Source organism: Gossypium arboreum, chromosome 11, assembly GCF_025698485.1.
Source record: "Gossypium arboreum isolate Shixiya-1 chromosome 11, ASM2569848v2, whole genome shotgun sequence".
Classification (NCBI taxonomy): domain Eukaryota; kingdom Viridiplantae; phylum Streptophyta; class Magnoliopsida; order Malvales; family Malvaceae; genus Gossypium; species Gossypium arboreum.
In genome coordinates, this window is record NC_069080.1 from 4,413,322 (window position 1) to 4,424,285 (window position 10,964).

The 10,964-nt window shown below is 29.3% G+C and overlaps 1 protein-coding gene across 1 annotated transcript; it reads right to left on the minus strand.

The window, feature by feature from the left end:
• Window positions 1-7,088: 7,088 nt before the first annotated feature.
• On the minus strand, window positions 7,089-7,835 carry LOC108482803 (uncharacterized). Its single transcript, XM_017785905.2, has one exon. The coding sequence runs from the start codon at window positions 7,750-7,752 to the stop codon at window positions 7,321-7,323; it is 432 nt and encodes a 143-aa protein (XP_017641394.1). The 5' UTR covers window positions 7,753-7,835; the 3' UTR covers window positions 7,089-7,320.
• Between the last annotated feature and the right edge of the window lie 3,129 nt (window positions 7,836-10,964).

Genomic DNA, 10,964 nt, shown 5'->3' on the forward strand with positions numbered 1-10,964 from the left:
ACATATATATATATATATATATATATATATTTTAAATACCATATTGTGTATATATTATTATTACAAATTATTACTATTGTTAGTATTATTATAACTATTATTATATTAGTGTATATTTTATGTACATATGTATATATATATATATTTTGCACATATCATTATTTTATATTATTGTTGTAAATTTTTATGTATATATTTTTTATGTACGTTTCCTAATATTTTCTTTTATTGTAGATATTATTATTATTATTATTACATACTTTTATTATATGCATATATATATATGTATTTTTATGTACATATTATTATTTTATATTATTATTACCAAATATATCATTTTTCCTATTTTATTATTAGTACATGATTTGTTTTTATTTTGTAAATATCATTATTATTGTTATTCTAATATTCTAGTATTCCATGTTAATATTTTTCATTAATGATATCATTTTTTTTGCGTCCTTTATCTATTTTTAATTTCTCACTTTAGGAATATTTTTCTCATGTTTTAATTAATTTCAAAAATAAGGCAATGTACCGATTTAATATTAAGCCATCGATTTCATCGCTCGTTGGGTGAAATTAAATTGGCTTGTGTTAAAAGCAGGACACCCTTTCTAAAAAAATCGAAAACTAAAAATTCTCATTTTTCAATCGGATCACGATTAAATATTATATTGAACTCGTATTTTTGAAAATCAAGTCAACACATGTTTATGAGATACCAATTTTGGGCGTCGCGAGGTGCTAATACCTTCCTCCTCACAGAATCGACTCGAACCCCAATTTTTCTCTGGACTTTCACGTAGACCTAAATTTGGCCTTCTTTTTGTTTTAAAATAATTTTATTAGGTGTCCGATCACACCTATAAAAAAGGATCGGTGGCGACTCCCTTTGTTAATAAAATCGAAAGTTGGTTTTCAAATGTTTAATAAATCGCCACAATTAGCGACCAAGTGAAACAAATTTTTTTTTACGTCGCTACAATATTTGCTTTTAAAAAGAGCACCAAATCATCTGTAAAAATAGGTGTGATAAGGTTGGTCATGTTCTTGACAGATTAATAGGACTCCATTCTCGAAATTTATGGCTGACTTAATGTTGTGCCCTAACCACTCCATGTATAGCACAAACAAGTAAGGTGACAGCGGGTATCCTTGTCTTACTCCTCTCGCGGGTCGAAACTTCTCAGTGGATACCCCATTCCACAGGATTTGCATAGTAAATGTTGATATAGCAGACATGATTGCTTTCCGTAGATAATCTGGAATATCGACTGCTTGAATAGAATTATCAATAAAATCCTATCTAACTCTATCATGTGTTTTTTCTAAATTGATTTTAACAGCCATCCACTTTTTATCCCCCCTCCACATAAAATGAACAACTTTTTGTGCAATGATGATATTATCCGAGATGTTTCTCCCAACGATGAATCCAACCTGCTCTTGTGCAATAATTTTGGGAAACACAACTTAAATCTGTTAGCTATAATTTTCATCACCAACTTATAAAGAATAGTGCAGAGATTGATAGGTCGAAATTGGAAGATTTCTTCAAGTTGTGCCGTTTTTGGAATAAGTACAAGGAGTGTATTATTTAGTCCTTGGTCTATAGGTTTTCCATTGAACACCCCTTTGACCCAATCATAAATTGCACTCCCAATATTATCCCATTGATTCTGAAAGAAAAACGCATGATAACCATCACTTCCAAGAACTTTTAAAGGTGTCATATAAAAAAGTGTCGTTTTTATTTCATCATTTGAGACCTTTTCCGAAAAATTCTTTGTCACTTTGCTCTATTTGAGGAAAACAATGCTGAGGTAACTTCCCCATCCTATTTGGTTTTTTCCCATACATATAAACTTTTCTTAAAAAAGATAATATATTTATTTTTGTTATTCTATCGGCATAATAATTTTTTTTACCCTCTAATTTTATTAAAAAAAAAGTAATCTTAGTGCTCCATTTAATTTTTTGTCTCTTTTAGCCTTAAACTTGTATTGTTTGTCAAATTACCTTAAAATAGATGAAAAATTAACGTTAATTAACTTTGTTGACACAAGCATACACGTGGATCGCCATTGTATGCAACGTTAGCAATTAATTAATTAAATTTTAAAATTTAAAATAAATTTTATATAATTTTATACTTTCTAATGATTTTTAATTTTAAAAATTTCAAAAATAATTAATTGCTTACGTGGCATCTACATGGCAATCTATATGTATGTTACAATAACAAAGTTAACAAAATTAATGTTTCCATCCATTTTAAGGTAATTTTACGAACAATAATTTTAATGATTAAAAAATCAAAAAAACAATAAAGGATTTAAAATAAATTTTATCTTTAAAATTGGACGATCTTCTCTGTTTTAGCAAAATAAATGATGGCCAAATAATGTAATAAATTATCTAAATTTTTTTAAAAGAACAATATAATTATGATCTAACTATGGAATAGAAAAAAAAAAAAAAAGGGTAAATGAGAGTTGATTTAGGACATAAGGTGAAGTCATGCACGTCTCCATAAAATCATTCCTTAAGACTCATATCCATTCTTTTTCTATCAAATTAATTATATATATATTTAGAAAGGCAGAAAGATTGAATAAACGATATTATTTTTCATGTAAGAAAATTAGTGATGGGGACAAAACTTTTAGGCCGTCGAATAAGATAAATAAAAAAGATTCTTATTGAGGCCTCAATCATCAATCAATATTTGAGAGTTGAGACAATAACGCCTACATTTTCAAGGATCTTATACCAATTTCAATTCAATCCCAAATAATTCCTTCATTCTCCTTGTAAAAGGATATTCATTTCATCGACCCCAAAAATAATTGAAATGTAGTTAACATTCTTATCAAAATGTACTTACCTGTTTAAATTTAATTTTATTAGCAATTTAAATTAATTAATTTTATTTTAGTTTTGCATATTATTAGTTTGGATTATATGATTCATTATTTATTAATTATTATTTTAAGCATACATGTGTATTTTAAATATGTGGTTTCCATGCACACACTACCATTATTAATTTACTAATTAACTGTTTTAGGAGAGAGAAAGGAAAACGTGTCCTACAAGGTGTGCTTTCAGCCACATCAACTTAGCTCTTTTGATTAGATGGTTAAATGTTAGTACTTTTATTCTCGAGTCCCGAGTTTTTGCAACATGAAATAAAATATATATATATATATATATATATATATATATATATATATAAAATGCTTATAAAAGAATCAAACTTAAGACTTAAGGATGAAATCACAATTATCTAACAATCTAACTAAAAGAGCTAATGTTTCAGAAATATTAATTAAAAAAATAACTTAAAACAACATAAAATAAAAAATACAAATGTAAGAGAGGAATCAAACTTGTGACTCAAAGATAAAAACACTAACATCTAACCATCTGACTAAAAGAGTTAAATTGTTAGTTTTTAGCTAACGTGGCTGAGAGTATACCTTGTAGAATGCATTTTTACTGACATGACAATAAAAGTATGCTCTATAAAACGTATTTTTCTTTTTCTCCAAAAACAATATAGATCAATAAATTAAAAAAACATACGTTGAAAAAATCAACCGTTGAGGATAGAATAAAAGAACTAGGATTGTTTTTTAATATATATATATATATTAAAAAAGAAAAAAACTGATGAGATGGGCACTTTTTTTTAGCATATCCTCTTAGCTACATATCCAGCATAGGAAAAATTCTAAAATTAAAATAAAATATGGTACGTGAGGATTAGGTTGAATTAATTAGAAAAAGATGGCTTTAAACTTAAATAAAGGAGTGAGCGTTTGGTTAAATTTTGAGTTAATTGAGTTGACGAGTCTTATTTTATTATCCTAATTCGATTTGAAATTTTTTCAAATCGAGTTGTATCGAATCGGGTGAAATTGTTAGAGTTAAATTAAAAAATTAAACATTTCAAATTAAAATCTTGTTGCAGTATAACTAATTTTATATTAGAGCACATCAATTTAAAATTATATATATTTGAATTTTTTTCAAAACAAAATAATAAAAAATATTTTAGTATGATAAGCTTGAATAATTAATTAACTTGTTTAAGTCTCCAAAATTATTATTCTATAATTTTTTTAATTTTTTATCTTTCTTTATATATTTTTAGATTTTTTGAAATTTTATAATTTTCTAGAAAACATAAATTTTGAAATTTTATAAATATTTTGAATTTTTTTGTAACTTTTGAGTGACTAATTTACTAATTTTCAAATTTGATATGGACCAAAAGAATATTTATACCAATATATTATTCACATTGCAAAATTTAACTCTAAACTTGAATTAATTGTTCAAATTAACTCGAATAATTCGATTTATTTAACTCAAAATTTAAAAAAATCAATTCTTTTAAATCAATTTGAATCAAATCTAATTTTACTCAACTTTGAATAATAAATTTGATTTGTTATTCTTTTTAGCCTGTGGAGAGATATTAATAATAATTAATGGTAGTTTATGCTTTCATTTAATCGCAAAGGACATTAGGTGTAGGCGATACTTTTTAGGGATTAATACATTCATTACTACCATTCAAAACTTAGATTCCCTCACTAATTTGAAGACTTTGAAAAGTGTAGTAAAACGACAGTCGGGTTCTTTTGTCTCTTATAATATGTATATAAAAGATATAAAATTACAATCAAGCCACCAAATCAGAAATTGGCTTCCTTCAATACATGAAAGAGAAAAAAAAAAAGGCATGAAAGAGAAAAAAAAAGGAAAATTTTCCTAAACCCTAAAACAAATTACTTTGTTTAGAAAAATTGTTGTATATGGGGATAACTGTGGAGGATGAACAGGGCTTAGGGTTTATCTAATTTTAATAGAATAAGAAAGGAAAAATCAATTTTTTTTCAAAAACTTAATTACATATGCATAGACTATAATCAAATTTTGGGTGCCCAAAGATAAAAGAAAAAAAAGAGAGAGTCAATTTTTAATGTAGTGACCAACTCCTGGACTGTGACCGGGTTTTGTGGGTCGAACCGCATCGACATCTTGAGCCTTACTGGTTAGGGTTAGCTGATGTTGGCGTGAACCAACGGTTTGATGGGGTTGGGTTGAGCATTTGTTGCACCATTCACTCTTCAAAGCCCTTCCTTCAACACTATCATACACTGCTATTTCTTGAGAGATGATCAAAACAAGGATGAAATAACAAACATTTTTGGGTCTAACACTTGACATTATAGTACAAATTGGGACACAGTGTAACCCTAAAGAGATATTTGAGGACTGTGGTATTTAAAAGCCCTTAGAATCGGAAGATTTTAAGAAACATTGGCATGTGAGAGCCTCCATATCAGTTGGGGGATTCCATTCAGCTGGAAAAATACATAAAGAAATGTACATTGGATGGTCCATATATAATGTTTAAGCCTAACCTTTCATTAACTATAGAAAAGTCAACACATATCTTGGCTACAGCATGTTCTTTATATTCTCTTTGCCTCCGTAGGGTCCACTCCATTGAAATGATAGAATTTTTTTAATAATATCATTATAATACTCTTTTTATTTATTTATATAATATTATATCTATCTATAATTTCTCCCTAATCTATATATAGAAGAATAATATGCTTCAGCACACTCGAACTTAAATCCTCCTGCATTGATAACAATATTCATATCAATTAAGTTAGAACTCAATTGATTTTTTTTTTTTATAAACGGAAGTGAAAACTTTAATTTAGGTTATTACTGGCACGAATTAAAATAGATATTTTATGAAAATCATATCAAAGACCACTAAAGATTTTTACTCCAACTCTTTAAAGAAATTGGCGAGCCAACAACTTCATTTTCATCATATATCGTTCTGATCTCATGCAAATATTTAACCATGCCCTTAATCTTTTGGTAATTTTTTTGAGTTGATGATGGAGAGGATGAAGTCAAATTTTTTTTTTGAAGAGGTTAGAATTAAATTATATATTTTTATGAGAGTTAAAATATAATTTCATCATTATATTAATTTATATCTTTATAATTTTTAAAGTATTAAATTACAATTTTATCATTTTGGAGAACAAAATACAGTTTAATCATTTACTAATTTATAATTTTATAAAGTAGAACATGTTTTCCATTTTAGGAGTGAACTCAACCCCCTTATGCCGCCCTTGATGATGGAGAGTAAAGATTATTGTATGATTTTTGTTGGTATAACGTGTAAGTAGAAGGGTACAAGCCTTTTGTGAGTTATTGAAAGAAGCAATAGCATAAGCAACTGTGCTTTCAATAGAGACAAGCATCGCTTGTTTTATTAAATGATCATGGCAGAATCATCGATATGTAAGTAAAATTTTATCGACCAACGTTATTTATCGAGAATGTTGGAGGAAGGGCAATAGCATTAGCCAGTGAGATGACTAGTTAAGCCATGTCGGTGAAGGAGCATCATCATCTATGATATTCAATATGAGAAACTGTAGTTTTCATTGAGTTTTAGAAGAAATTGCAAAGCTAAATTAAATTAAATAGTATTGATTACTATATTAACCATGTCTTCCTGTATTGGTGATATATAATGTCTATATATACCAATTGAGTTAAATTCAATTGGAGATATTAAACGTGTAATACATTAAACAAATGAAAAGTAAATCAACAAATGTTGGAGTAAGGGTAAATGCCACTACACCCTCAAGAAGATTAAAAATAATACTAGCCCTCAAGAAGATTAAAATATAATACTAGTTTAATAATTAGAGATAACATTGTTAAAATAGGTAATCATAAATTTTAAATATTAATCGTTAAATGGATATGAAAAAATAAAATTTATCTGAAAATTCTCTGCGGTTAAAGTGTGATAAATATATAAATGAACTGTAACAATTTTAAACATGTATTTTATTTCATATAAGAACTTTAACCAAATGATGTTATGAAATTAATTTTTGATGACTCGATTTGTGACAAGTGGGATCAATGCGTTCTCATATAAAATTGAGAATTTTTTCTCGCCTTTAAAATTTTGTATATTATCTATATTCAAATATAAATATGGGAAATACATAGACAGGTTTTCTGTTTTAATTTCTTAAAGTTGGAAACAATTTATTAATACGAATGAAAGCAAACATTGCAAAGAGTACAGTTCATGACCCAAATAAAGCAGGGACAATTATTTTGTTACATCTGAACTCGAACCTCTGTCTTTAAAACCTACGAGCATTCATGCATTTCCTACGTGATTATTGGAACAACTTCCTTTTAATCCGCTACTTACAAAGTTTTGAAATGAAGAAGAAATACCTAGACATTTTTCTTAGAAATTTTGCTTGAAAAAACATGACCAACTCCAGGGCTGTGCCCTGGACTTGTACGCTTGAAATCTTGGGCATGCTTGCCATTAGTGGACCTAAAACTTGCCCCTTTTTCTTCATTCCTTTCATCGTTATCTTCTTCGAAAGAATGCCCGATACCGGGGCTGTTCCCCGGTGCAGTGGGCCGAAAGTCATCTTTGAAACCCCTCACTGATTCACCAAAACCTGAGGTTTTAGCTGGTAATGGTATAGAGGGTGGCAATACTTGCTCAGCATTTGGTTGAGGATGATCTGCTTTGTGCATTGCGGAGACGCCGATCAGGAATTTCATTGGTCTTGCATTGGCAGAGAAAACTAAATGACTGCGAACAATCACTGCAACAACAAAAACAGCAAACTTACGCATGGGTCTAAATTCCATGATTAAGTAGGAAGTAAATTACTTGAATGTCTCTCTCAAGGGAATTCAATCAAATTATTATATAAAGGGCCAAGCATGCACAATGGAGCGATCACTTCTTTGGTATTTATAATGCAAGGAATTAGGGGCCATTTAAGATCTAACCGCAATCAATGGTGTGGGATTAATTGCAATAATGGACGGTTTAAATTGTACAAACTTTGTTTTCCATTTAAAAAAAAAAACGCAATAATGTTGGAATGTAGTTAAAAATGGTATGGGAGATCAAATCCCAAAGCAATGGCTTCCTCAACACTTGATTTATTTTATATTTTAAAAAAAAATATTAAAGAAGAAAGCCTGCCCATTGAAACAGGAAGTGGGATCCTTGACCTTTGATAGTGCTGAAATGTTACTTTATGGTTTGAATTGAGTGAGGACTGCAATCTAATTAATTAAAAAGAAAACAACATTAGAAGATGGTTTAACCGTGCTGGTTTTAGTGATAGCAAATTAAGTTTTAAGAAATATTAGGGTTCCCCCACCACTGAAAAAATTAGACAAGATAAAGATTCTCATGTACAATTCTCCACTTTGCAAATCCATAAATGTATATTATATACACATGTCAACTCTCTTTGGTCCACAATTTCAAGTCAATCTCACATCTGTTTGGTCCAATGACTATATTTGAAATAAATTAACTACAGTTTGGTAATCAAATTTGAACGAAAACGTATATAGTTTTGATTTCTATTCCAAAAAAAGAACCCATCAATATACACTGCATTGATTAATTGCACCCAAAAGTTCAACCCATGATTTGTTGTTTTGAAAGTTTAGTTGACATTAAATTCATTCTTCAAATTTCCTTAGAAAAAAAATCAAAAGCAAAATGAATTTCTTATTATAATATATAATTGATATAAAAAAAAAGTCAGAACTCATGATTGCAAATTTTGAAATTCAAAAATTAAACTTATTAGAGTTAAAATAATTGTTAAGGGAGTATTTATCCCACATCACTAAAATAAGATATCTAAGCTTTGTTTATAAGTCATATTAAACTATTAAGTTCGTAGGAATTACAAAGGAAGAATATGTTGCCATCGAGAATTATGCTCGAAAATTTTGTAGCTTTGTCTTCAAGTATATTATGGATTTTCTATTATCTCCATCCATTTTTACATTACAACAAAAGCTATATAACCATAGATTCTCAGAGTGGATTAACTTTTCACTTTCCAACCAATTTTGCTGGAGTTAAAAGTATAAATTGAATGGCAGTAAATTTAATCCCAACCAAAATAAACTATAGGGCCAACCCAATACACCACCATTCTTAAAATACTAAATACCCTCCTTAATTTGAATTGTAATTTTTTAATAAATAAAAAAGACTTTGGTTGAACTTAGGGTTTACTATGTTCCTCGTTTCATACCTAAAACTTGATTTAATTATAACTAAACTAAATTTAAAATTTTCAAATAATATCTTATTTATATGGTCCAATATATGCCTTTAAACAAGCCAAAACAAAAATAATTTATACAACAGCTGAAGGAACTATAGTGATGAAAAATGTTAAATTAAGAAAACTTCATTCTATATAGGTTCCACTAATGGAAAGTATGGCCCGAGGTAGGGGGTGGGTTTCATAATGGATGGTGTTAGAATTAAGTGGCCCGAATTCTTATTTGAATAAAATATGATGGAAAATAAAATAAAAGTAAAATCCATATAGAACTAGACTTCTTTTATTTTATTTTAGAATAAGGTTTTTTAAACCTTATTAAACTCCATCTATTTTATATTGATTTGGATAAGGTGTTTCAATTCTACTAGAATATGGCTTTACAAGCCTATAAATAGACATAGTCTTTTCCTCTTGTATTGATTCAAATTTTTTGACATAGTGAATTTTCTTCTCATCTGCCCGTGGTTTTTTCCCAAAAGGGTTTCCACGTAAAATTTGTGTGTTCTTTATTTTATTTTTATTTTATTATTTTTATTTTCACAAATTGGTATCAAAGCTTCCGGGTTGTTCATCTTGATCACGGTAATGGCATCTTTGAAGTATGAAATTTCGTTATTGGATCGCAACACCAGATTTGCGTTGTGGCAAATTAAGATGCAAGCAGTTCTTGCACAGATGGATCTGGAGAATGCCCTACTAGGGATAGATAAGACGCCTTCAACATTAACAGATGAAGAGAAGAAGCGTAAGGATCAAAAGACGTTAACACAATTACATCTGCATTTATCCAATGAAATTTTATAGGATGTGATGAAAGAGAAAACTGTCGTTGCATTATGGAAGAGACTAGAACAAATATGTATGTCGAAAACTCTAACAAGCAAGTTGCATATGAAGCAGCGTCTTTATGCTCATCGTTTGGAGGAAGGTGCATATGTACACGAACACTTAACAGTGTTTAAAGAAATTCTCTCAAACTTGGAGGCTATGGAGGTTCAGTATGATAAGGAAGATCTAGGGTTGATTCTACTTTGTTCGTTACCCCCCGTCTTATTCAATCTTTAGAGACACAATTTTATATAGCCGCGAATCTCTCACAGTTGATGAGGTTTATGATTCTTTAACCTTGTATGATAAGATGAAGCATCTTGTGGTTAAACTCGACTCTCAGGGAGAGGGTCTCATTATTCGTGGGAGGCAAGATCGGAATACTGATGATGATCATGGTAGGACACAGGAACAGAATCCTTGTGGTAAATCTAAGGGTAGATCGAAGTCTTCAAACAGAGGTAAAAATTGTAACTTCTGCAAGAAGAAAAGGCATATTAAATCTGAGTGTTATAAGCTGCAAAATAAGATTAAAAGGGAGGCTGCGAATCAAAAGGGAAAATAACCAGAAAATTCCGGAGAAGCTGATGTTGTAGAAGACTACAGCGATGGTGAACTTCTAGTCGCTTCTGTCAATGATTCTAAAGTAAGCGATGAGTGAATACTTGATTCAGGCTGCACCTTCCACATGAGTCCCAATTGGGATTGGTTGACAACTTACAAAACAGTATCTGAAGGTGTTGTTTTGATGGGAAATAATGTTTCGTGTAAAATCGCAAGTGTTAGAACAATTAAAGTTAAGATGTTTGATGGAGTTGTTAGAACACTTAGTGACGTATGGCATGTTCCAGAATTGAAAAGAAATTTAATTTCGTTGAGTACTCTTGATTCAAAAGGGTGCATGATACACGGTGAAAGTAGGGTTTT